Source organism: Pseudonaja textilis, chromosome 1, assembly GCF_049901715.1.
Source record: "Pseudonaja textilis isolate UNSWEBS1 chromosome 1, rPseTex1.2, whole genome shotgun sequence".
Classification (NCBI taxonomy): domain Eukaryota; kingdom Metazoa; phylum Chordata; class Lepidosauria; order Squamata; family Elapidae; genus Pseudonaja; species Pseudonaja textilis.
Window position 1 is genome coordinate 315,756,887 of NC_141990.1, and position 27,259 is coordinate 315,784,145.

At 40.1% G+C, this 27,259-nt stretch overlaps 2 protein-coding genes across 2 annotated transcripts in view; one reads left to right on the top strand and one right to left on the bottom strand.

Moving 5' to 3' along the window:
* Positions 1 to 27,259, bottom strand: part of LOC148128328 (vomeronasal type-2 receptor 26-like) — a 343,174-nt gene that overhangs the window by 214,691 nt on the left and 101,224 nt on the right. The window lies entirely within an intron of this gene.
* LOC148128334 (vomeronasal type-2 receptor 26-like) overlaps positions 21,922 to 27,259 on the top strand; it is a 31,273-nt gene continuing 25,935 nt past the window's right edge. The window contains exon 1 of the mRNA XM_087919782.1: positions 21,922 to 21,926. Within this exon, the coding sequence (XP_087775908.1) occupies positions 21,922 to 21,926 (5 nt within the window). The remainder of the gene's footprint in view (positions 21,927 to 27,259) is intronic.

Consider the following 27,259-nt stretch of genomic DNA (forward strand, 5'->3'; position numbering starts at 1 on the left):
TAATTCCCAGAAGAACTACACGAATATCTAGACCGCCTGATAGATACCAGGCTAACACAGTGTGCCAGATTAATAAAGTTCCATATACTGTAGATGAAATAAAAATGTATCCTACTAAAGATAAGGAAAGTTGGTATGCAGCAATGAATAAGGAATTGAAATCCTTAAAGGATATGAAAGTATATGAAAATGCGAGATTACCTGTTGATATAAAACCCATTGGCTGCAAATGGATTTTTAAGATAAAAACTGAAAAAGATGGTAATATAATCCATAAGGCACGATTAGTAGCCCAAGGCTTTAGACAAAATGCCAATGACTATGATGAGGTATTTGCACCTAGCCTTAAAGCAGCAACATTAAGGGCAGCTTTAGTGTGGGCAGCAAGCAAGAAATATATAGTCAACCATCTAGATGTAGAAACTGCTTACTTGCACGCTCCACTAAGACATACTGTATACATGAAAAAACCTATTGGATTTAAAGGTGAAAATAATAATGATTATTGGTTGTTAAAAAAGAGCCTCTATGGTCTTAAACAATCAGGCTATGAATGGAACCAGTATATTGTAAAGGAATTAAACAATATAGGGTTTAAAGCTGATTTAGCCGATTCATGTCTATTTAAAAGGGAGACAAATGGGAAAATATCATTATTACTATTATTCACAGATGATATTGCTTTGATTACAGAAACTAATGATGAAGCCAATAAAATAATAGCATCATTAGCTAAGAAAATAAAAATCAAGCAATTAGGGGAGATAAAGAAATATCTAGGTTTGAATATACTGAAAACACAGAAAGGTTTTAAGATATCTCAGGAGGATAAGATATCTAAATTGCTAATAGATTATAAGATGGAACTTTGTAAGACTGCAAAGACTCCAATGAGTCAGGATATTTGCAAAATGGATGCTCAAAGTCCCAAATTTGATAAGGTAATATATCAATCTTTGATTGGTAGCTTATCATACATTAGCAATTGGTCAAGGCCAGATATAGCTTATTGTGTTAATCAGCTGGCACGACATAATAATGATCCACTTCAATGTCATTGGAAAGCATTAAAAAGAATTTTAAGATATCTTAAAGGAACATTACACCATGCACTGTATCTAGAACCAAAAGGTGATCTAATACTAAGTGCTTATGCAGATGCTAGTTTTGCATCAGAAAGAGACACAAGAAAGTCGACTTCGGGAACAGCCATAATGCTGGGTAAGACATTAATAGGTTGGAAGTCAATAAGACAACAGCATATAAGTTTGTCTACTATGGAAGCAGAATTCTCCTGTTTGTCGTTATTATGTACTGAATTAATCATGTATAAGCAGATGATGAATGACATGGGATTAACTGTAAATTATCCTATAATTGTACATGAAGATAATCAGGCAGCAATTCAAATGGCCACAAATATTGCAGTAAAAACTAGGAGCAAGCATACAGATTTAAGATACTTAAATGTTAGACAATCTGTAAAGAGTAAAATGATACAGCTGGAGTACTGCATGTCGGAGGACAATATAGCTGATAACTTTACTAAAGCCCAAGGTGCCATTAAGCACCAAGAGAGTTGTGTAAAGTATGGTTTTAGATTGTAAGGGTATTATATATTTATATCACCCAAAAGGGGAGAATGTTGGGTATAACAATGATACACCAACTAAGTTTGGGTGAATAAATATATAAATCAAGATTTGGGTGTTTGTAACTTGTAGCTTTAAGCACAAAACTGCTTGTAATTAACTAATTGAGGGTGCGGTTACAAACGGCAATAAAAGGCAGTAAGAGAAACGTAACCCCTCTCTGCTCTGCTCTGCTCTGCTGGTTATCTGCTTGCTACTGTTTGTTTGCTCCTATTTGCTACAACTGTTTGAATACCTGAACGAAAGGACTATTTCATTGATGTGCTGATATCCTGTGAATACTCAGCGTTGTCTTCAAAAGGAAAGGTATCAGAGGAGAAGATATCTTTACAAGCAGATAAGGATATAGAACTGACTAGTAAATGGACTAAGTTACTGAATGGATATATTTGTGAATGACATATGGACTGATTGACAATGTTTAAACTCTAATTGGATTAAACAACTATTTAAACTACAAACAGTGTTTGTCATCAGTGTGTGTAAACTCTAGGGCCCTTCCTCTCACATTTGACTGCCTGGCTTGACTGCTGCTGCACATTCTGTTTTGGGGGTTTGTCCCCAAACACTAACAGTGGGTTTTCCCTGCAATTATCAGAACAACAGGCATTCTTCATGTATTCCCTGTGGATTTCTAGATACAGAGATCTTCCAGGATAAAACTTTCTTTAAAAAATACACCTGAGTTCACAAGCTGGCGGACAGAATGTGACACCTTAGTCTGTCTTGAAAAGAGCTCCCTACTGGGGCACTCATATGCCTTTGTTTCCTCTATGGTCATGGCCCAAACACAGGTAAAGAGGAAGCATGGTTGCTATAAATTTTCCCTGGGGAAATCCAGGTGGCACAGGTGGTGTCTGATCTGCTAAAGTTCCAGTGAGATTTCAGGAGCAACCTTCAAATCAGTCTATGCATAAACCTTGGCTTTTGTTTTAAGAGAGAAGGTGATAAGAATGACCAGGCTGGAGTCATGCTACTGTTGATGCTGTTGCTCTTCTTGCTCCTGGCTCCATCTACAACAAAGAGGCTCCAAACCATTTGTGTGTTCAGGGATTATGTCCACTTAAGGAAAACCAATTATAGGCATGGTGATCTCATTATTGGTGGGAATTTTCCCCTGGGAATCATTGTAAGCTCTCCTGTCCTAGACTTTAATACATTGATTCGTTATCTACATATTACGTAAGTTTCAGGTGGAGGGGAAACATGCAGATTTTTTTTTGTTTCAAAATTAGGGACTTTTTTCAGAAATGCTTCTTTTAATATTTGCACCGTCCTAGTGTAGTACACATTTTGTGCTTTTCTCAATAAATTAGCAAGCTGTTAAAATCACTGGAATTCTCAAAATCTTCATCAGGAAGATGATGCTCCCCAACATCACCCTTGGCTTCCACATCTATGGCCATCTCCAGCGGGAGAGATATATTTTCTGAAACAGCTTCTCCATGCTCACCTCACAAGGCCAAGTGGTTCAGGTTACAAATGTGATATTCAGGACACTCTGCTCTCCATCATTGGTGGTCTCAGTGCCAAGTCCTCAAGGCAGATGGCCTCCATCTTCAGCATCTTTAAGGTCCCACAGGTAAGAGAACTTTCTTGGAAACAGTATGGGGTGGACAAAGATCAAAAGCACATGGAAAAGCCAAAGATGAACCTAAAAGTAGTTTTTTTGTTGGGGTGGGAGATATAATGAGCTTGTGATTCTTATTTTATTCTTTATTAAAGGGTAACCATCATTTTAGTGCCACTTATTCTCTATATTAGGGTGTTGGTTTCTTCTCCTTTCTTCCGATGTACTTGTACTAATAAAAATGGAAAAAAAGGGAAGAAGATTAATCCTGATTAAGTCTGACTGCCCAAGAATCTGCCCAGTTACATTTTTGAAAGGAGCATGAAAGGAGAAAGTTACAATATCTACAATGCTGGTTATACTCTGTCACATGCTTTGCATGCAATGTATGGATCCAGAGTTCGAACGAGGCATGAGGCTTGGAAAGAGGACCTCAAATGTCTAGTCATGGCAGGTAATTTCTGAGGCTTTTGACTCAATCCACAGATGCTTAGAATGGAAATTCCCGATATGAATTTTTTCACTTCCTGATTAAATGCCCGCAAGCTCCCATACCAATTCATCTAAGACCCCATCTGAGATACTTCCTTAAACATGGCCCAGTAGATCAACCATTCTCCCTGCATTCTGCAGCCTTTCACAACAAGCTAGAGAAAATCAGTGGAATTTTCGATGGCTCTGATAGAAATTATTCATTAATTTCAAACATTCATTTAACAGTTAACAAGATCTTGGGGCGAAGGAACTATTGGAAAATATTACAAGTGTCACAAGAGGAAAAGCCTAAAATTAAATTTAGATTGTGGAATTCAAATTCTTCTATTTTGATCAAATTGGAGTTGGAAAGCACGTCTAGCGAAAAAGGGGAAACTTTTAGTTTCAGAGTTAAATACACCTGATTCCTCAGTTCACCAATAGGAGATGGAACTATTTTCTCAAATATAAACCCATCTTCTCAAGATGGCCATTATGTGATGGTAGAAGCTATGACATCTCATTTGTGGCTCTAGCCCAAATACTCCAATATCTGAAGGTCTCTTTTATTTCAGATTCTCTCCTATTTGAGGAACATGCAGTTCAATAGCAGTGCTGGAGATGAAGTCACCTTCTCAGAAGATGAACTGGGATCTGCTCGTTATGATCTTCTCAATTGGGTTCTCTTCCCCAATCAATCTTTTGTCCCCATGAAGGTTGGGCAAGTGAATCCTGAGGCTCCTCCAGGCCAGGATTTCACCATTAAATCTGATGGAATCGTCTAGGCTACAAAGGTGGGCTTCAAAGAAATGTTACAAGTACAAAGAAAGATGCATTCTCTTACTGAGATTACCTCAGGATTGTTCTTGATTTCTGATTGACAGTGGCAATATATTTCTTTAGAAGAGATTCTGAATGTACATGTAGGAATAGGGAAAGGAAATAGGAATGGGGGAAAGAATGAATGCAGCTTAGGTCATCTCAAGTATTTCTGTTTTCTGTTTCCGAAGGTGCCCTTTGCCAGGTGTGGCATGAAGAGGTGCCATGCAGGAGAGAGGAGGAGAGTTCCAGAAGGTGAAAAGGTTTGCTGCTACCAGTGTGCTGCTTGTCCAGAAGGGACCATTTCAAACAAGACAGGTTGACAAGACTTCAAATGTCAAATAAAACATTCATTACGTCATTTTTTGTTATTGTCATTTTTTATGAGATAGACATGAAATCCTACCTTCCAGCAAAACCTTTCAGTTTACCAATCTAAACTGCCCTGGTCACAGAGTCTTTCCCGATCCTCAGCACTTCCTGGCAGGATAGCTGTAGGGAAGACTTTATGAATGTCCAACTTGGATTTCCACTCTAAGAACTGTTGGGTATAACATTGATACACCAACTAAGTTTGGGTGAATAAATATATAAACCAAGGTTTGGGTGTTTGTAACTTGTAGCTTTAAGCACAAAACTGCTTGTAATTAACGAATTAAGGGTGCGGTTACAAACAGCAATAAAAGGCAGTAAGAGAAACGTAACTCTCTCTGCTTGATCTCTCTGCCTGCTTGCTCTCTGCTTGCTCTCTCTGCTCTGATTGTTATCTGCTTGCTACTGTTTTGTTTGCTACTGTTTGCTACAACTGTTTGAATACCTGAACGAATGGACTATTTCATTGATGTGCTGATATCCTGTGAATACTCAGCGTTGTCTTCAAAAGGAAAGGTATCAGAGGAGAAGATATCTTTACAAGCAGATAAGGATATAGAACTGACTAGTAAAATGAACTAAGTTACTGAATGGATATATTTGTGAATGACATATGGACTGATTGACAATGTTTAAACTCTAATTGGATTAAACAACTATTTAAACTACAAACAGTGTTTGTCATCAGTGTGTGTAAACTCTAGGGCCCTTCCTCTCTCATTTGGCTGCCTGGCTTGACTGCTGCTGCACATTCTGTTTGGGGGTTTGTCCCCAAAACACTAACATTGGTTATGGGCCCAGTGAGCACAGTCTAACTAACCAGGATATAGCAGTGAGAGTTGGTGTGAGTTGCACATTACTGTAAAAACAAACTGTTTTTCATTAGTTTTTAAATAGTTACATATCTGAAGAGCAATGGCACAAGTAAATTTGCCAAATCTGTCCATGATATCCAGACTAGATGGAACAAACTATGTTTCATGGTCAATGAAATGTAGTTTACTTCTACGAAGAGAAGGTTTGTGGGACATAATAACAAACCCACCAGATGTGACTAACTTAGATCCTAATGATGAAGAGGATGACAAAAAGATACAAGACTATAAACGAAAGAATGAGCAGGCTTTATGCATCATAGGACTGACTCTCTCTGACCAGCAACTCATCCATATCCGTGGAGAGGAAAATGCTGCGAACTGCTGGGAGAACCTCAGGAAAATATATGTTCGGGACAGTGTAGGAGCTCATATATATCTTATACGCAAACTATTTCAAACACATCTTAAGAAGAATGGAGACATGTTAACTCATTTAAATTGTATGAAAAGCATTTTTCAGGAATTACAAGAAAAAGAGCTTATATTTAATGAGTTGCAACAAGTATACATCATACTGTCTTCATTACATCAAAGCTATGATGATTATGTGACTGCTTTAGAAATATTGCCAAAAGATAGTTTATCATTAACTGAGATTACCGGCAGGCTATTAGAAGAAGCCAGAAGAAGGTGTGAACGTGACCAGCTGAGAGAAGATAAACCTAATAAAGAAGAGAAATTATCTTCAAAGCTTGAAAGAAACCAAATAAGTAAATTAAAGCACCCGGAAGAAGAGAATTTATCTTCGACAGCATACACAATTAAAAGGTGTTTTAATTGTGGAGGCAGAGGACATTTGGCAAGATTCTGCAGAAAAGAAAAAAGCCAGAATGTAAAAAAGCCAAAGAAATCCTTTGAACTAGCCACGTTTAGCAACTGTGATGTGAAGAATGATTTATGGGTGGTGGACAGTGGTGCATCCCACTGCATCACGAGAGATAAGACAAAATTTATAAAAATGTCTACAAGCTCTCAACATATATCACTTGCTAATGGCTGGAACCTCAAGGCCAAGGGAGAAGGTATTGCATACTGTCCATGCTTAAACCAGGATATAAAAATGTTGTATGTACCACAGTTAAAGATGAACTTGCTTTCTGTGAGAGTATTAGACAAACTAGGTTATGTAATTACATTTAAGGATAATAATTGCATAATTGAAAAAGATAACAAAAGGGTAACTGCAGCTTTAAATGGAACATTGTATGTATTACATGATAGTAAGAAAGGGGAGGCACAGACTGTATTTAACAATATAAAGCCTCATAATGAATGTATCCATTTATTGCATAGGTGTTTGGGGCATGTAAATTTTAAAATGCTAAAACGTACAGTAGAGTTATCTGATGGAATAAGGTTAAAACCTTGTGATAAATATTTGCGTTGTAATGTCTGCTGTGAAGATAAGAGTAAAATATTGCCTGCAAATAGGCTAAATGGTTTCAAAACTAAAGAACCTTTAGAAGTAGTATTTGCAGACATTATAGGTCCAAAGAAACCCAGTATGGGGGGTGCTCGATATATACTGAGCATTATGGACCATTATTCTAGATATGGGTTTTGCTACCTAATGAAAAGCAAAACTGAAACATATCAACATTTCTTCAACTGGTTAAAATTTGCAGAAAGAAAGACTAAACGGCAAATGATAACCCTGGTGACAGATAATGGTACGGAATTTGTTAACACCAAATTCCAGAATAGATTAAAGGTAGCTGGAATAGAGCACAAGAAATCTGCACCATACAGACCACAACACAACGCATTTATTGAGAGAAGAGGCCAAACACTACAGGCAATGGTTAGAACAATGTTAACTGATTCTGGATTACCTGATTCTTTGTGGGGGGAGGCCACAATGTGTGCTAATAACATATTGAACAACGTTGTTAACACAACTACTGGTGAAATACCATTCACCATGTGGCATGGCAGGAAGCCTGATCTGAGTTACCTGCACACATTTGGTGCACCAGCATGGGTGCATATCCCTACACAACTCAGGCGTAAAGGGCAACACAGAGCTAAACGATTATTCTTCATTGGTTACCAAGCAAACCATAGGGCATATAGATTTTGGGAGAAAGGCACATCTAAGGTGTTATGTAGTGCCAATGCCCAATTTCTAGAGCACGTAGGATGGGATAAGTTAGAACAGGATAACAATAAAGAAGTAATTATTGAATCCTATAGAAATCCTATTAATTATCCCTGTAACTTTAAGAATAAAGTAAAGAGAGAAATACAGGCAGAGATAGAGCCCATAAAGGAAGAAATAGTACCAATAGCTGAGCAAGCTGAGGAACAGGAACAGGTAGTAATTCAAAAAAGTCCTCATACAAGCCCTGTAATTCCCAGAAGAACTACACGAATATCTAGACCGCCTGATAGATACCAGGCTAACACAGTGTGCCAGATTAATAAAGTTCCATATACTGTAGATGAAATAAAAATGTATCCTACTAAAGATAAGGAAAGTTGGTATGCAGCAATGAATAAGGAATTGAAATCCTTAAAGGATATGAAAGTATATGAAAATGCAAGATTACCTGTTGATATGAAACCCATTGGCTGCAAATGGATTTTTAAGATAAAAACTGAAAAAGATGGTAATATAATCCATAAGGCACGATTAGTAGCCCAAGGCTTTAGACAAAATGCCAATGACTATGATGAGGTATTTGCACCTAGCCTTAAAGCAGCAACATTAAGGGCAGCTTTAGTGTGGGCAGCAAGTAAGAAATATATAGTCAACCATCTAGATGTAGAAACTGCTTACTTGAACGCTCCACTAAGACATACTGTATACATGAAAAAACCTATTGGATTTAAAGGTGAAAATAATAATGATTATTGGTTGTTAAAAAAGAGCCTCTATGGTCTTAAACAATCAGGCTATGAATGGAACCAGTATATTGTAAAGGAACTAAACAATATAGGGTTTAAAGCTGGTTTAGCCGATCCATGTCTATTTAAAAGGGAGACAAATGGGAAAATATCATTATTACTATTATTCACAGATGATATTGCTTTGATTACTGAAACTAATGATGAAGCCAATAAAATAATAGCATCATTAGCTAAGAAAATAAAAATCAAGCAATTAGGGGAGATAAAGAAATATCTAGGTTTGAATATACTGAAAACACAGAAAGGTTTTAAGATATCTCAGGAGGATAAGATATCTAAATTGCTAATAGATTATAAGATGGAACTTTGTAAGACTGCAAAGACTCCAATGAGTCAGAATATTTGCAAAATGGATGCTCAAAGTCCCAAGTTTGATAAGGTAATATATCAATCTTTGATTGGTAGCTTATCATACATTAGCAATTGGTCAAGGCCAGATATAGCTTATTGTATTAATCAACTGGCATGACATAATAATGATCCACTTCAATGTCATTGGATAGCATTAAAAAGAATTTTAAGATATCTTAAAGGAACATTACACCATGCACTGTATCTAGAACCAAAAGGTGAACTAATACTGAGTGCTTATGCAGATGCTAGTTTTGCATCAGAAAGAGACACAAGAAAGTCGACTTCGGGAACAGCCATAATGCTGGGTAAGACATTAATAGGTTGGAAGTCAATAAGACAACAGCATATAAGTTTGTCTACTATGGAAGCAGAATTCTCCTGTTTGTCGTTATTATGTACTGAATTAATCATGTATAAGCAAATGATGAATGACATGGGATTAACTGTAAATTATCCTATAATTGTACATGAAGATAATCAGGTAGCAATTCAAATGGCCACAAATATTGCAGTAAAAACTAGGAGCAAGCATACAGATTTAAGATACTTAAACGTTAGACAATCTGTAAAGAGTAAAATGATACAGCTGGAGTACTGCATGTCGGAGGACAATATAGCTGATAACTTTACTAAAGCCCAAGGTGCCATAAAGCACTAAGAGAGTTGTGTAAAGTATGGTTTTAGATTGTAAGGGTATTATATATTTATATCACCCAAAAGGGGAGAATGTTGGGTATAACATTGATACACCAACTAAGTTTGGGTGAATAAATATATAAACCAAGGTTTGGGTGTTTGTAACTTGTAGCTTTAAGCACAAAACTGCTTGTAATTAACTAATTAAGGGTGCGGTTACAAACAGCAATAAAAGGCAGTAAGAGAAACGTAACTCTCTCTGCTTGATCTCTCTGCCTGCTTGCTCTCTGCTTGCTCTCTCTGCTCTGATTGTTATCTGCTTGCTACTGTTTTGTTTGCTACTGTTTGCTACAACTGTTTGAATACCTGAACGAAAGGACTATTTCATTGATGTGCTGATATCCTGTGAATACTCAGCGTTGTCTTCAAAAGGAAAGGTATCAGAGGAGAAGATATCTTTACAAGCAGATAAGGATATAGAACTGACTAGTAAAATGAACTAAGTTACTGAATGGATATATTTGTGAATGACATATGGACTGATTGACAATGTTTTGCAAAAACAGCCTTCCAATCTTTCCTGAGGAAGTTTAGTGTGCAGTCCAAACTTTAATTTTTATTACACAGAATATGCTCCTGCCATCAGCACTATCAACCTCTGAGGAAATAGACCTGCCGGGGAGAAAGGACATTCATCTATCTATGTCAATTTGGTAGAGCAGGAGGGAGCAGAAAAATCTCTGAATGAACAGATTTGAGGTCCAAAGTAGAGAATTTAAGGAAGGGATAATGTACTCACAAACAAAACACTAGCATTCCTGGATAATGGATCTATCAGTCTATTGTGGGTTTCATTAAAAAAAGGAGAAATAACAGGCAGCTACCCCAGATGGAAAGCCACTCATGGAAGGGCACAGTGAATGGATAGCTGGAACTGAATCCTTGTCTCAGGCTAATCTATCACCAGGATCATGGTAAATGATTTGCTCTTTCTCTGCCCCATAAATTGCACATGGGGTCTTTCATCACTCCTTTTAAGAGTTGGTCACCTGCAGAAAGGAAACACCTCTATCACCTTTGTGCAAGGGATAATGTACATTGCAATTTCTTAAAAAATCCTTAGACAAAGACTTTTGATTTCAGATGCAGCTCACTGTGAACCCTGCCCAGAAGACCAATTTTGCAACAAGGACAAGGACCAATGCATTGCCAAGGAGATCCACTTCCTTACCTATCAAGACACCCTGGGATATATTTTATTTTTTCTTACTTTTTTCCTCTCAGTGATCACAATAGTAGTTCTGGCAATTTTTCTTAAACATTATGACGCCAATCATCAAGGCCAACAACTGAGACCTCAGCTACATCCTCCTTGTCTCCTTCCTGCTCTGCTTCCTTTGCTCCTTCCTCTTCATTGATCAACCAGGGAAGATCACCTGTCTCTTCCAACAATCTGCCTTTGACATTGTCTTTTCCCTTGCAGTTTCCTCTGTGTTGGCAAAGACTGTCATGGTGGTTATGGCCTCCTTGGCCATCAAGCCAGGGAACAAGACAAGGAAACTCCTAAGAAAACCACTGACCAACTGCATTGTCATAGCCTGTCCCCTGATCCAAGCAGTCCTTTGTGCCACCTGGCTGGGAACTTTTCTCCCATTTCTTAGTTTGGACTTCCATTCCTTGTTTGGAGAAATCATCTTGGAATGTAAGCAAGACTCAGCTGTAATGTTTTATGCTGTCCTCTCTTACCTAGGACTTTTGGCTCTTGTCAGTTTCACGGTGGCATTTCTAGCTAGGAAATTTCCTGATAGTTTTAATGAGGCCAAGTTCATTACTTTTAGCATGCTGGTCTTTTGCAGTGTTTGGATCTCCTTCCTCCCTTCATACCTGAGCACCAAAGGGAACTCCATGGTGGCTATGGACATCTTCATTTTGGCCTCTGGAGCTGCTCTCTTGGTTTGTATCTTTTTCCCCAAATGCTACATTATTCTGCTGAGGCCTGGTCTGAATTGTAGAAAAAATATAGTAAGAAATAAGAATTTGTAAGTAATGCTAGGATTAGCCTCATTTATATTTGTCTTTGTGGCATGTTTAGAATGTGATAGGATTTCTAATAAACGATGACTTGAACGAGGGATTTGTCCATAAAAGAATTCCTTATCAAGTTCTGCAACTGCTTACAATATTCCTGGGGTCAGTCTTTTGTTTTTCATATTTTCAAAATGTCCTTAGTCAGGTATGGAAGGAAAACTTGTTATTAAAACCTTTTATTATCTCACATATTTCTAAGTTTATATGGCAATGGAAGAAAACCAAGAATTAGATACAAAGTACTACAAAATGTGAAGGAAAGAGGGAGGTTTGGTTTACCAGACCTTAAATTGAATTTTGTGGCATGTTGTCTGGCCTGGTTAAAAGAGTGGGTGAGCCTCCAGATTAAGAGGCTCCTTGTATTAGAGGGCCATGAATTAAGGTTTGGATGGGAGAGTTATTTATGGTGTAATAAAGTTAAAGTTAATGTTGATTTTAATAATCACTTTGCTAGAGGTGCCATACTAAGAGTTTGAAATAAATATAAAACAAGTTTCTAGATGAAGTTGCCTCTTTGGATGTCCCATCCCCCACAAGAAGCTTTTTTTAAAGAAAAGAAATGGTGGCAAAACCAGACTGATGGATGTATGGTAACCTATCATATTTCAAGCCTGGTAGACCTATATGAAAGTTGAATTGGAAATATTACTGCATGGTAGTGATGAATATATTATTACTAAGATTTATAAAAATGTTATTGAAATTGAATTTGGAAAGTGAACATGTAAAACATTGTATAATTCAGTGGGCAAGGAATTTTGGATATAATTGATGCTTCAGTAATATGTAAATGAAAGGTTTAAAATTTACACTACACTATAATTTAAAAGAATTTTTAATAAGATGTTATATTGCTGGCATTTAAAACTGGATAACTTATCCAGAATGTATACGGGTATTTCAAATGAATGTTGGAAGGGTAAAAGCTAAGAAGCAACTTTTTACCATTGATGGTGGACAATAAATCAATCCAATTCAAACCTTTATTGTATGGTTACATATATTGCATGGTTACATGTATTGTATGTATCCAACATATGTACTATGAGATTGGTTGAGCTTCCTTTCATGTAATCCCCCAACAGAATACAACTCACAGTGAAAGTCAGAAAATCCCTAAGCCTAAGAAAATCATGTTAACAAACACACAATCCTGTTGCATCATGTGAACTTATTGCACATTGCGCCAGCCATGCAAATCAATCATACTATGTTGTTTTAGAGTTATTTTCCAGTCACTAGTCTGACAGTGTGATGACCCAGGTTGAAATACACAAGCAACAGAGTCACAAAAACAGGTGAAGTCTCTATAATTCCTTCAACTTGGCTTTAAAGCTCCAAATATCATTTACTGGAGACAAACAACTCCCACACAAACAGTTGTGAAAAGAAAGAACTTCCATTCATACTCAAAATACATATAAATTATAAATAGAAAAGAACAACACAAACCACACTGAAGCAATTACTGAGACAAGGCTGGATAAGAGCTTGAAGAGCTCTTAAAATAAGATAAGATATCCACAGATATCAAAATACACACACTGGGAAGGATGCCAAACTCAGATAAGAATGGACAGACTAGAAATATTTTCACACTTTGTTTCCAGCACTGGCCCTTGTACATTCCATCGTTTTAAACAGTCTTCACAGCTGCAGCCCATGAAAGGGATCAAGGCTATCAGAAATTGATAGTCACTTAACAATTGGGTTGGAAATATGTAAACCAGGATAGACATTTAATATTGTCTCTTTAAGGGAATGCAGTAATTGTAATTGGGTGTGGTTCTGCAAACGGCCATAAGATGGAGCCAGAAATCTGGTTTCCTAGATGTTCTGTTGTTGCTGTGAGTTGCTTGTTGCTAGGTGTTCTGATGTTCACTGTTTTTGATTCCTGCATTTTTCCTATTGACTGTTGCTGATTGTTGTTCTTCTTGGATTGCTGTGAGTCTATTTAATGATCTGTTTATGATACTGGACTTTATTATTTGGATTATCCCTGGACTGAAAACTGATTGCTTTAACTCTGTATGACGTGGACCATTTGTTGGACTTTGCTTAACTGTAGTAAAAACCTTCATTTTACTATTCAGTGTATCTGTGTGCTGGTCATGTGTTATGCAACATTACTCTCACTACGTCTCCCTGTGTGCACTCATTCTCCTAACGGGGAATTACCTCAACACAGGTTATGGACCCAGGCCATACTAAGCTCAGAAAACTGAGAGTTAGTGTGAATACACAGTACCGGTTGTTTTTGCTGACATAATTGGTCCTAAAAAAGCTAGTTTAGGAGGTGCCTGCTATATTTTGATTATTATGGATCATTACTCATGGTACGGTTTCTGCTATTTAATGAAAAATAAAACAGAAACATCCCAAAATTTCTTTAATTGGCTAAGGTTTGCAGAAAGAAAAATGAAACATAGGGTAATGACTTTAGTTACTGATAACAGGACTGAGTTTATTAATAATAGATTCCAAATGACATTAAAATTGGTTGGTGTTGAGCATAAACATTCCGCACCTTACAGACCACAACATAAGTCGTTTATAGAAGGAAGGGGGCAAACACTACACGCTATGGCTCGCACTATATTATCTGATTCAGGTTTGCCTGAAACACTGTGGGGGGAGGCCATAATGTGTAGCAACCATGTTTTAAACAATGTGGTGAACATAACAACTGGTGAATTACCATTCAGTTGTTGGCATGGCAGAAAGCCAAAATTTAAGTTATTTACACACATTTGGAGCTCTAGCATGGGTGCATATTACCTCACAAGTAAGAGTAAAAGGGCAATATAGAGCTAGGAAATTCTTTTTCATAGGTTACGAGGCCAACCATAGATTGTTTAGATTTTGGGATCAAGGCACATCTAATATTTACTGCAGCACTAGTGCTAAATTTCTTGAGAACGTTGGGTGGCATAAACTAGAACAGGAAACCAACAATGATGTTATTATTGACACCCAAGTAGTCCCTAATGATGAAATAATTAAACCATCAATAGCCATCAAAGAAGTAAAAGAACAGGAGAGTCTGCCAGTAAGCCCTGTATTACCGAGACATTCAATCCAAGTAACATGACCACCTGATAGATATCAGGCTAGTGTTGTATGCCAAGTGAATACAGTTCCTGGTAACTATAATGAACTGAAACTGTATCCTGCTAAGGATCAGGCTGCTTGGCAGGAAGCAATGGTTAAAGAACTGAAATACTTACAAAGGTTGGAGGTATACAAAAATGTCAGGTTACGACCAGGTAAACATACTATAGGGTGTAAGTGGATTTATAAACTTAAGACAAGTGTGGGTGGGATTGTTACCTATAAAGCCAGGTTAGTAGCACAAGGGTTCAATCAGACAGCAAACAACTATGATGAGGTGTTTGCACCTACATTATGAGCAGCATTAGTGTGGGCAGCTAAGGAGAAATACATTATAAATCATTTAGATGTAGTGATGGCATATCTGCATGCACCGTTTCAACACACTATATATTTAAAGAAACCTTTAGGTCTCAAAAATGATAATGCAACTGATTGCTGGAGACTGAAAAAGAGCATTTGTGGCTTAAAGCAATCAGAATATGAGTGGAATCAGTGTATAGTTAAGGAATTAACTATGATAGGTTTTGTAGCTGGCATGGCTGATCCATGTTTGTTCAAAAGGGAAAGTGATGGTATAATTTCATTTTTGCTATTATTCACTGATGACATAGCATTAATCACCAAAACTGCACAAGAAGATACTGAGATTATTTCACTGTTAAAAAAGAAATTTAAAACAAAACAGTTAGGAGAAAGTAAACAATATCTTGGTTTAAAAATAGATAAAACTAGAGGAGGATACAAAATCTCACAGGCAGATAAAATTAACCAATTACTAAATAATTTTAAAATGGAACTTTGTAAACCAGCTAAAACACCAATGAGCCAGGACTTAAGCCATAGTGATGTACAAAGTCCTGTTTTTGATAAAGATAGAGTAATTGGTCAATGCCAGATACAGCATTCAGTATTAACCAATTAGCTAGGTTTAATGCTGAGGCAACTGAAATGCACTGGCAAGCCGCTAAGCATGTCTTATCTGAAACAAACGGTGCATTATGCATTATATTTGGAGCCTAAGGATGAACTAAATTTAACTGCATTTGCTGATACAAGTTTCACTACAGATGTAAATACACATAAATCTACATCGGGTACTGTAGTATTATTAGGAAAGGTGTTGATTGGATGGAGGTCTATTCAACAAAAATATCTAAGTTTATCAACAATAGAGGCTGAATTCTCATGTTTGTCTCTATTATGTACAGATTTAGTTTCTTATTAGCAACTATTGATTGACATGGGAATTGATGTAACAGATTCTATTGTTTTTTATGAAGACAACCAATCAGCAATACAGATGGCTTCCAATCTTACTGTAAAGAAAAGATCAAAACACACAGATTTAAGATATTTAAATGTGAGACAATGTGTGCAAAGCAAAATGATTAAACTGGAGTACTGCATGTCAGAGAATAACATTGCAAATCATATTACAAAAGCCCAAGGCTCTGTAAAGCATAAGACTTGCTGTGAGGATTATGGACTTAAACTGTAAGATTTTATATATTGTCCTACCCAAAGGGGAGAATGTTAGGAATTGATAGTCACTTAACAGTTGGGTTGGAAATATATAAACCAGGATAGATATTTAATACTGTCTCTTTAACAGAATGCAGTAATTTTAATTGGTTGTGGTTCCTCAGACGGCCATAAGATGGAGCCAGAAACCTGGTTTCCTTTCTGTTCCATTGTTGCTGTGAGTTGATTGTTGCTAGAGGGTCTGATGTTCACTGTTTTTGATTCCTGCAATTTTCCTATTGACTGTTGCTAATCGTCATTCTTCTTGGATTGCTGTGAGTCTATTTAGTGATCTCTTTATGATACAGGACTTTGTTATTTGGATTATCCCTGGACTGAAAACTGACTGCTTTAACCGTGTATGACATGGTCTGTTTGTTGGACTTTGCTTGACCGTTTACTGGAAGTAAAATCTACATTTTACTATTCAGTGTATCTGTGTGCTGGTCATGTGTTATTCAACATTACTCTCACTACATCTCCCTGTGTGCACTCATTCTCCGAACAGGGGAATTACCTGAACAAAGGCCCTTTCCTTCCCCATAGACCACGCCATTCATGTTTCTCCCTTATCCTCTCCTCCCTGCAAGCCCTCGGATGAAGAGGGGATGGTCCTGGTTCTTCCTCTGACTGCTCAGCTGGCCTGTTTCCTTCCCCAGTTTCCTCCACAACTTCCGGAGCCACACTTCCACTCCCTGTCAGCTGTTCCTCCTCTCCCTCAAAGTCAGAGTCCAACAGGGCCATGACAGGAACCCTATGGATAAAAACTTTTCTTCAGGTTGTCTGTGCAGCTGCCTCTGCTTCTATACCTTTCTTCCCAATTGTAGGAGAAGAAAGAAGTGCTGACTAGGGTGCGAGTCATGTGAGTTGACCTGTGATAAAGCAAAGAAATTTTGGAGTAAGATATTATAATACAGAAAATTCTTAAAACAAAAATAAAAATGGAACCAGAAACTTTTCTTTTGGGTTTAATGGAAGAGGACTTTGAGAAAAAACTCGGAACTTGGATCTTATATATACAGCAGCAAGACTATTATACACACAAAAATAGAAGGACATTTTGATTCCCACTATGGATGAATGGCTACAGAAGTTGATGAAATTGGCAGAAATGGCTAAATCAACTATTTTGGTTAAAGGAAAGAATAGAAGTACTTTTGTTTCCATATGGAGACTACATGTGAGCTTGAAGTGGAAAAAAATGAACCTTTGATTTTGGGTTTTATCAATGAGACTGATATGTTTTTATAGAAATGGCTAATTTATATTATTATGGGAAAACAAAAAGTTGTGGTCTGACGTTAATGCTTTATTTTATTGCAACAGGGGGAGATGGAAGACAATGTTTCTTCTTTGCTTTTCCCCAATTTCTCTCCCCCTTCCTCCCTACTGTGTTTACTATTTACTTTTGTATTTTGTATTTCATCTTATGACCTAATAAAAGATGTTAAATTGGAAAAAACCATGTGTTTATTATTTTGAGAAGGAAATTTTCTTATTTTGTTCCTTATCCTGTGTTGATTTGTACTATATACTGATTGGTTGGTTGTGTAGCAAATTTCCATAAGAGGGAGCTAGAGATCATAGCTTACTCTCTCTGACATTCTGTATCTCTGACATTCTGTATCTCTGACATTCTGTTGCTATCTAAGGTTCTCTGTTGTGCTTATATTTGGATAACTTTGTTTACTGTAAATGACAAAGGCAACTGGTAAGAAGACTTTGTAATTGGATATTCTTTGTACTGTTAAACGTATATGACCTGGACTATTTATTGGACTGTGCTATTTCTTAAACTAAACTTTAACTCAATTAAGTGTATCTATGCGTGGCTGGATAATTATTCATAACTATCCTCAAAAACTTTTCCATGTGCATATCCTTGTTTCTCAAGGGGTATTCTCTACATATCATAACACTGATCATCTTCCTGAAGGACTGTCAAGGCCAATAAGAGAGCCAATACTTTTGGAAAACAGGGTTGAGGTAGGTGATGACAAGGCTCAGCCCGATATAAGGAACAAATGCTCCATTCATCTTAAGTCTCCAAGAAATCTAAGTTCAGGCCACCTTGAATTCTGCTGACTCTTATTTACTGCCAAATTTGCTTTCACTGCTAGTAGACCAGATTTTTCTGGAGATCATTGGTATACAATAACCCTATATTCATTTGGGTCACCTGATTTCCAGCATTTGACAGTTGATGACTTTAAAGACTACCAAGAGGCCACGTTGAGCTGGAATGGATGCAACTGCCCTCATTCTGCTTCTTCCTAAGTTCATCTAAATGTGCAACCAATACCATTTCCACCCAATACCCAATCCTGAAATGTCACTGAAAGGAAGATTCATCCAGTGTCCACCAAAATAGTCCAGTATGATGTGGTCCAGCCATTGTTCCTTGAGCAGGAGTCAAACTGAGTCCTCTTTTAGAGGTAGGAGAACAATCCTATCTCTCAAGGATGATTCATGCTGGCTTCCTCTCAACTTTATTTATTTATTTTATTTATTTTATTTTGTCAAGCATGTATTAGATAAAAGGTATAAGTATAAACATGAGTAAAAATTCATGAAATGGCTAGGAATAAAAAGGAGACATTAGGACGGGGACAGTAAGAACGTTGGTGTACTTATACACATCCACTTTCAGACCACTTAGGAAAGAAGTGAGGTCAACAGTAGACAGTCTACAGTTTTTGGGGTTTGCGGAAGAAACCATAAAGTCTGGTAGAGTATTCCAGGCATTGACCACTCTGTTGCTGAAGTCGTATTTCCTGCAAATAAATTTGATGCAATTTACCTTGAGAAGGGAGGGAGCGGGAGGAAGGAAGGAAGGAAGGAAGGAAGGAAGGAAGGAAGGAAGGAAGGAAGGAAGGAAGGAAGGAAGGAAGGAAGGAAGGAAAGAAAAGAATTCCCATTCCTAAGAGGCCTGTAAGGGATGTGCAAGAGCACACCATCATCCCTACCTTCCCTGTCCCACCTCCCCATTCATCTGTGCCTACTTCCTGCATTTCCACTCATGCCTACTCCTGTGCACATTATCCTGTAAGTGATTGGAAAACCAAATCAAGAACATAAAATAAATAATTTTTTGATAATTGGTCTAGCAAATGTTTTGTATACTCTAATATTACCACAGAAAAAGCTACAATGATTTATTTTTTATTTATCTATTTTGACTTAATCACTTACAAAACAATAGGTATAAGTATATTTATTCCACCAGATAAAGACTGAATGCACCAATTATCACATTAAACAAGAGGAAAACCTTCTAAGCACCAATTCCACCAGTGCTTTTTACAATTTTGTAAACAACAAACTAAAACATTCAAGGTCCATCCCACCCCTGATAGGATCTAATGGTAAAGACTGCAACGACGACACCATTAAAGCCAACATCCTTAACACATTTTTTGGCTCAGTATTTGTAAACAGCAATGGATCATGCCCAGTATTTCCTAGCCGAACCACAGATAACTACAATGATCTAATACATATCGATTTTACAGAAGACAATTTTGTAAAAGCACCTCGCAATCTAAAACCCTCTCTATCTATTGGAGGGGACAGAATATGTTCCTACTTCTTAAAAAAGCTATCCACTGTCATAGCAGAACCTCTAGGCATAATCTTTGAAAAATCTTTCAGGACCAGCTCCTTTCCTAACTTATGGTCACAAGCCACAGCCATCCCCATCTTCAAAAAGGCAGACCCCAGCCTAGCTGAAAATTACAGACCAATCTCCTAATGCTGCATCACCTGTAAAGTCATGGAATCAATTATTAATCATCATTATCCTCCACTTAGAGACAATCAACCTACTCTCTAATAAACAATTTAGTTTCAGAAAAAAACTATCCTGTAATCTGCAACTCTTACACTCCAAAAACATATGGACTACACAACTCGATCAGGGCAAAAAAAATACACTGAATCTATATAGACTTCTGTAAAGCCTTTGATTCAGTGGTACACAACAAACTACTCCTAAAATTAAAATCTTATTCTATCTCTGGACAACTGCATAACTGGATAGAAGCATTCCTGTCAAACAGACAACAAATGGTCAAAATTGGGAGTGTCCTGTCAAATTCTATACCTGTCGATATTCGTGTCCCCCAAGGCAGTGTTCGAGGACCAACTCTATTCATACTCTACACAAATGACCTCTGTGATCATATTAAGAGCAACTGTGTTCTCTTCGCTGATGATGTAAAGCTATTCAATACCACAGAGAATACTGCTACCCTTCAAAAAGACCTTGACTATGTATCAGAATGGTCAAACAAATGGCAAATTCAAATCTCAACAAATAAATGCTCTGTCCTACATATTGGCAAAAAAAAAAAAATCAGAAAATAAAATACAGGCTGAATAGTCAAGGCCTTGTTGATGATCCAAACTCTGTCAAGGATCTTGGAGTACTCATCTCAAGTGACCCAAGTGCTAGAGCCCACTGTAACTACATAGCCAAAAAGGCATTAAGAGTTGTTAACCTAATCCTACATAGCTTTTTCTCTGGTAATATCACACTACTAACTAGACCATACAAAATATTTACAAGACCAATACTTGAATACAGCTCATTAGTCTGGAACCCACATTGTGTATCTGATATTAGCACAGTTGAGAAAGTCCAGAAATATTTCCCAAGAAGAGTTCTCCACTCCTCTATTCACTGGAGAATACCTTATGCCATGAGACTCAAAATTCTAGACCTAGAAAATCTCAACCATAACAACACAAGAGCACACAATGGATACCAATAGCACCAAAGTTGATTGCTTGAAATACGACTTCAGCAACAGAGTGGTCAATGTCTGTGTTATAACTCGGAAGAAAGGGAGGCCACACCAGAGCATTACAAGGAACACGCTTTATTCAAGGAATAAAGGGGGCTGTCGCGTTTGCATGCTAACAGGCAGACCTGCCAGCGAACAGCGACTGGCTCGACCTAGCAGCTGGCTTTTATAGCTGGCTGTCGAAGGGAACAAGCCAATGGGGGTTGCAGATGCCCCCGCAGGAGGAACAGACCTGATGGGGAACTTGTGTCAGTCCCGGAGACATAACACCCCTTCCCCCCACATACGAACATGAATAGTCTTTTAAGTAAACGGGTGGTTTGTGTGAGCGCCCGGACCGGTGCAGTTCTGGCGAGTCACGCAGTGGTACAGTGTTCGGGGAATCAGGAACAGGATTTGCTGGTACGCAGGACCGATTTGGGGTCCGGTCTGGAGTCTGGGAGCGGCCACAGTCCTCGGGTTGGATTGTCAAATTGTCATTGTCAATGTCTCGCAACCCGGCTGCGTCGTTGGCCGGTAAGGCTGGCGATTCTGGTGGACGGTCCCGGTCTACCCTCTGTTCCCTCGGCTTGATCGGTGGAGACTGGTCACTCTGGAGGTCCCAGCTAGGATTCGGGTGTGGCGATTGGAGAGTCATTGAAGTCCCTGGGTCAGCGTTGGCATGCCTGCTCTGTCGACTTCTTATCTGGTCCAGATGTCTCCGCCAGACACGCCCGTCCTCTAGCTGGATGCGGTATGATCTCGGACCGGTGATGGCCACGATCTTCCCGGGTACCCACAGTGGATCGCCTGCGTAGTTCCTGACAAACACTTGGTCCTGTAATACAAAACTCCTGACCCTGCTGTTAGAATCAAGTGGTGTGTCAGGGCAATAGTGGGGATGCAGTCTATCTAGCACTGTCCTTAGGCGTCTGCCCATCAGAAGCTCGGCTGGAGACTTGTTTGTGACAGTACATGGGGTTGAGTGTTGGCTTAAAAGAAAGTGAGAGAGCCTGGAGTGCCAGTCGTCTTGAGTGAATCTTGCTAACACCTCTTTTGCTGACCTAACGGCTCTCTCCGCCAACCCATTGCTAGCGGGATGAAAGGGGGCCGTTAGGATATGCCGGATGCCCAGGTTGGTGACATACCGGCTGAATTCTGTGGACATAAATTGGGGCCCGTTGTCTGAGACTATGGTGTCAGGCACACCGTGTGTAACAAATAGGCGGGTCAGAGCCTGGGCAATCACTCGGGTGGTGGTTGTGAGTAAGAGGGCCACATCGATCCATTTTGAGAATGAATCCATGACCACCAAGAAGGTCTTGCCGTGGAAGGGGCCAGCCAAGTCAATGTGCACCCGTGACCACGGTGCGTTGGCACTTTCCCATTTGGCTGGGGTGGAGATCGGGGGTGCTGGTCTGGATTCCTGACAGGGACGGCAGGAGCTTACCCATTTCGCGATCTCATCGTCCATGCCCGGTCACCAGACGTAACTCTGAGCCAACGCCTTCATCCAGACAATGCCAGGGTGCCCCTCGTGTAGCGCCTTCAGGATGGGTGTGTGCAGCGGTTTCGGAATGACCACTCTGGTTCCCCACAACAGGCAGCCCTGTAAACTGGAAAGTTCTTGCTGGCAGGTTTTAAATGGTGAGAATTCAGTTGAGAGATTATTGCCCGGCCACCCCCTCTGTACCCAGTCCAGAACCTGGGCGATAAGTTTGTCTTTTTTGGAGTGGAGGGCGATGTCGCCAGTGGTGACTGGGATGTTGAACTCACTGGCATCAAAAATGGCGTGGACCGGGGCCGGGTCCTCCACGGGTGCAGGCAACGGGCAGCGGCTGAGGGCGTCGGCGTGGCTAAGATTTTTTCCTGGGCGGTGAACCAGTTTGTACGAGTAAGCCGCCAGGAATAAAGTCCACCTAGTCATCCTGGGTGACAAGACTTGCGGTGTTTGTTTTTCTCCCAAGAGGAGCCCCAACAGTGGTTTGTGATTAGTGACAAGTTCGAAGTTATGACCGAAAAGAAATTCATGGAATTTTTTGACTGCTGCAACGGCGGCTAGGGCCTCTTTGTCAATTTGGCTGTAGTTACGTTTGGTTGTTGAAAAGGTTCTGGAAAAGAACGCGATTGGAGCTTCGGAGCCATTTGGCAGTCTGTGGCTCAAGACAGCCCCAATCCCGAAAGGTGAGGCATCTGCAGCTAATACTAGTGGAAGGCACTGGTCGAATTGAATCAGAACAGCGTCCGAAGTGAGCAGCGACTTGACTGCCTTAAAGGCGTATTCCTCTTTGGGTCCCCAATGCCATGGTGTGTTTTTATCTAGAAGCCGATGCAGCGGTTTGGCTATTGACGCTTTGTGGGGCAGGAACGACGCATAGAAGTTAAGCAACCCCAGGAAAGCTTGTAGTTCTGGCTTGGAAGAAGGAGTGGGTGCCTCGTGAATGGCTTTGACTTTAGATTCCACTGGGTGGATGCCAGAGGCGTCTATTTTATACCCAAGAAAGTCCACCTGCTTAGTGGCGATGGCACACTGCTCCCTTTTTAATTTGAGGCCATGCTGTCTGAACCTATCCAATACCGCTTTGACTCTGAGGAAAAGTTGGGGTCTGTCTCTGGCTGAGAGCAAAATGTCATCAAAGTACGGAACCACGCCAGGAAGGCCTTGCAGTATCCGTTCCATTAATGACTGGAATATGCCCGGGGCGACGCTAACGCCAAATTGTAGGCGCTTGCATCGGAAGGCCCCTCTGTGGGTGACAATAGTTTGCAATTCGGCCGTTTGGTCGTCTACAGGGAATTGCTGATAAGCCTGTGACATATCCAATTTGGCGAATATTGTTCCTGGCTCAAATGTGTGGAGTAAGTGTTGGATTACTGGGACTGGGTATGCGCTAGTCTGTAGATAGCGGTTAATTGTGGTCTTGTAGTCCGAACACATTCTTATACTGCCATCTTTTTTTAGGGGTGTGACTATTGGGGTCTCCCACTTAGCAAAATCCGTGAGCTCGATCACCCCTTGTTTGAGTAACTTGTCCAGTTCTGTGTCCAACTTAGAGCGCAGAGCAAATGGTACTCTGCGTGGTTTTAAACGGATGGGAACTGCTTGGGGGTCCACCGAAAAAGAAATGGGCGTCCCTTTATAGCAACCCAATTCATTGCTGAACACATCAGCATAGTCTGAGAATAGCGAGTTGATATCGGAAGGTGAGACAGCATGCACTCCCGTTAAGCTAAGGCCGAGATAGGGGAACCAATCCAACCCCAAAAGACTAGGGAGGGCACCATCTACCACCACTAAAGGCAGATGGCCTTTAAAGGATTTGAATTTAACGAGGAACTTGCCTGTTCCGAGTACTGGAATATTCTTCCCTTGATAGTCCCTCAAGGTGAGACGACTCTTCTGGAGCTGGTTCCTAGACAGGTTGGGTCGTATTTTCTTGAGTGTGCTCCATGAGATGATTGAGAGCGCTGACCCGGTATCGACTTCCATAAGGCAGGGTCTACCTTCTAAATGGACAGAGAGTGTGATTTTATTAGGTGTCAAAAAAGTCTGGTTAGCTTGGTAGCATGTATAACAACTTTCTACTTGCCTGGGTGGCCCCGGAGGGGCGTAAGATGATGACGCCTTTTGTGGAGCCACGTGCGTTGCCTGGCAGGCCCGTGTGTTGTGGCCTTTCTTGCTGCAATTGTTGCAGGTGGCATTCCTGAATTTGCAAGTCGTTCTGGCATGGGAACCCCCGCAGGAGAGGCACAATAGGATGTGTTTAGACGCGTTGCCGTTCCCAGGCCTAGCTCCTACCTGTGGCTGTTTGAATGGCTTGAGACGATGGACTTCTAAAAGTTCGGTGGAGTCTTCTTCGCTCACCGTTTCCTCGGAATGAACCGTGACCGGACTGGGTTTGGTTGCGCTCCCTTGTATTTCAGCGGCTGACTGGGTAGCCAGCTCTGCAGCCAAGGCTTCTTCGATTGCTTGGGCGAGGTTGAGATCTTTTCTGGCCAGCAAACGCCTCTGTAACCTTAAGTCTCTCACTCCACAGACGAGTTGATCAAGGAGCATGTCATCTAGGTACTTTTTGAATTCGCAGTGGAGAGCTGCGGTTCTCAGGGCGACCATATACTGATTGATGGATTCCCCATCTGCTTGCTTCCTCATACGAAGGCGAAGCGTCTCGCTATCTGTGATGGCTTTGGGGAATAGTGGTTGGAGAGTGTCTCCAACAGCTCGGACCAAGGGACGCTCTTTAATTCTCTTGGGGCGAATAGCGCTGTGGCGGTATCGAAAACTGCGGCCCCGCAGTAACTCAGGAAGTACGATTTCTTCCTGTTCTCAGTAGCATCGGCCAGACCGATGGCATCGATGTAGTGGTTGAAGCGGTTCCTATAAGAGTCCCACTTGTCTTCATCTGGCTTAAATGGCGGGAACGCCGGATTTGAATTCATATTGGGTTTTCAGTCTATTGGTAGACTGACCAATCTCACTGGGAATATGCGGCCCTGATAACGTGGCAGCTGCGGATTGCAACGCTGCTCTAGCTCAGTCTTGCAGCTCTTAGGAGGTTCTCTCTGGGTTACACGCTCTATGTGGTTTGGCGGCTATGGCTGTAGTGCCGTAACTGACTTCAGTTTGAATTTCGCGCCCTTACAAGGACGTAGGCGGCTATAGCTGTAGCGTCATGCTGACAGCTATTCGAATTGCGCGCCTAATGTATTCCGGCAGCTGTGAGCGCAGCGCCGAACTTCGCTAACAACAGAATCCGAACAGCAGCGGTTGAATTCTGTGCTCAATGCTGGGCGGCTGAGGCTCTCAGTGCCCTACTTTCTCATGTAGCTTTTTTTGAAAGGCTGAGCGGCTACATGCTCCACTTCCACTTAGGCAATCAACAACTGACCGAGCTCTCAAAACGGCGCGGCTGCGGTTCAGCGTTTTAGTGTGTCTTCAGCTCTTTTGGTAATTGCTGCTGGTTGGCCAGATCCCATCCTCGTCGCCAATGTTATAACTCGGAAGAAAGGGAGGCCACACCAGAGCATTACAAGGAACATGCTTTATTCAAGGAATAAAGGGGGCTGTCGCGTCTGCATGCTAACAGGCAGACCTGCCAGCGAACAGCGACTGGCTCGACCTAGCAGCCGGCTTTTATAGCTGGCTGTCGAAGGGAGCCAGCCAATAGGGGTTGCAGATGCCCCCGCAGGAGGAACGGACCTGATGGGGAACTTGTGTCAGTCCCGGGGACATAACAGTCTGGAATACTCTACGTGGCTCTGTGGTTTCTTCTCCAACCCCCCCAAATTTAACCTTAGACTGTCTACTATTGACCTCACCCCTTTCCTAAGAGGCTTGTAGGGAGCATGCATAAGTGCACTAACGTGCCTACCATCCCTTTCCTATTGTTTCTTTTTATTTTTCTTATAAGTATCTATCTCATGTATTCAAAACTATGTTTTTACTGATACCTATTATCTTGTAAGCAATTGACAAAAATAAAGAAATCAACAAAACAAACAAACAAACAAACAAATAAATAAATAAATAAAATTGTCTCCTCTCCTTCCTCTGTTCTCTTCTCTTCTCTTCTCTTCTCTTCTCTTCTCTTCTCTTCTCTTCTCTTCTCTTCTCTTCTATTCTATTCTATTCTATTCTATTCTATTCTATTCTATTCTATTGTCCTGTCAGGACATTTCTCCTTAGTTCCAGTTGGATCACTCCTTGATAAGGTTCAATCCATTACTTCTCCTCCTGCCTTCAGGTGCTTTAGAGAAGAGGTTGACAGACTTTTCTCTGTGACAGCCCATCAAATATTGGTTCATGGAGGTCAAATTCACAACTTCAGCATGACTCCATCTGCTCTGGACATGACAAGAAATACAAGAATGTTCTTTTTTCCCAATTGGGGGTATGAGAAGCTATTGCTACAAGGAAAGAAACTTGCTTTTCCTTACAACCATCAGAAGTACAGTAATTGTTAGTGTATCCCCTGTAGATTTCTAGATACAAACACTTCCAAGCTATAAAAACATGTCTGAGTTCTCCAGATGGGGTAAAAGATGAGACCTTAGCCTGTCTTGCAAAAAGCTCATTCCTGGGTTTGA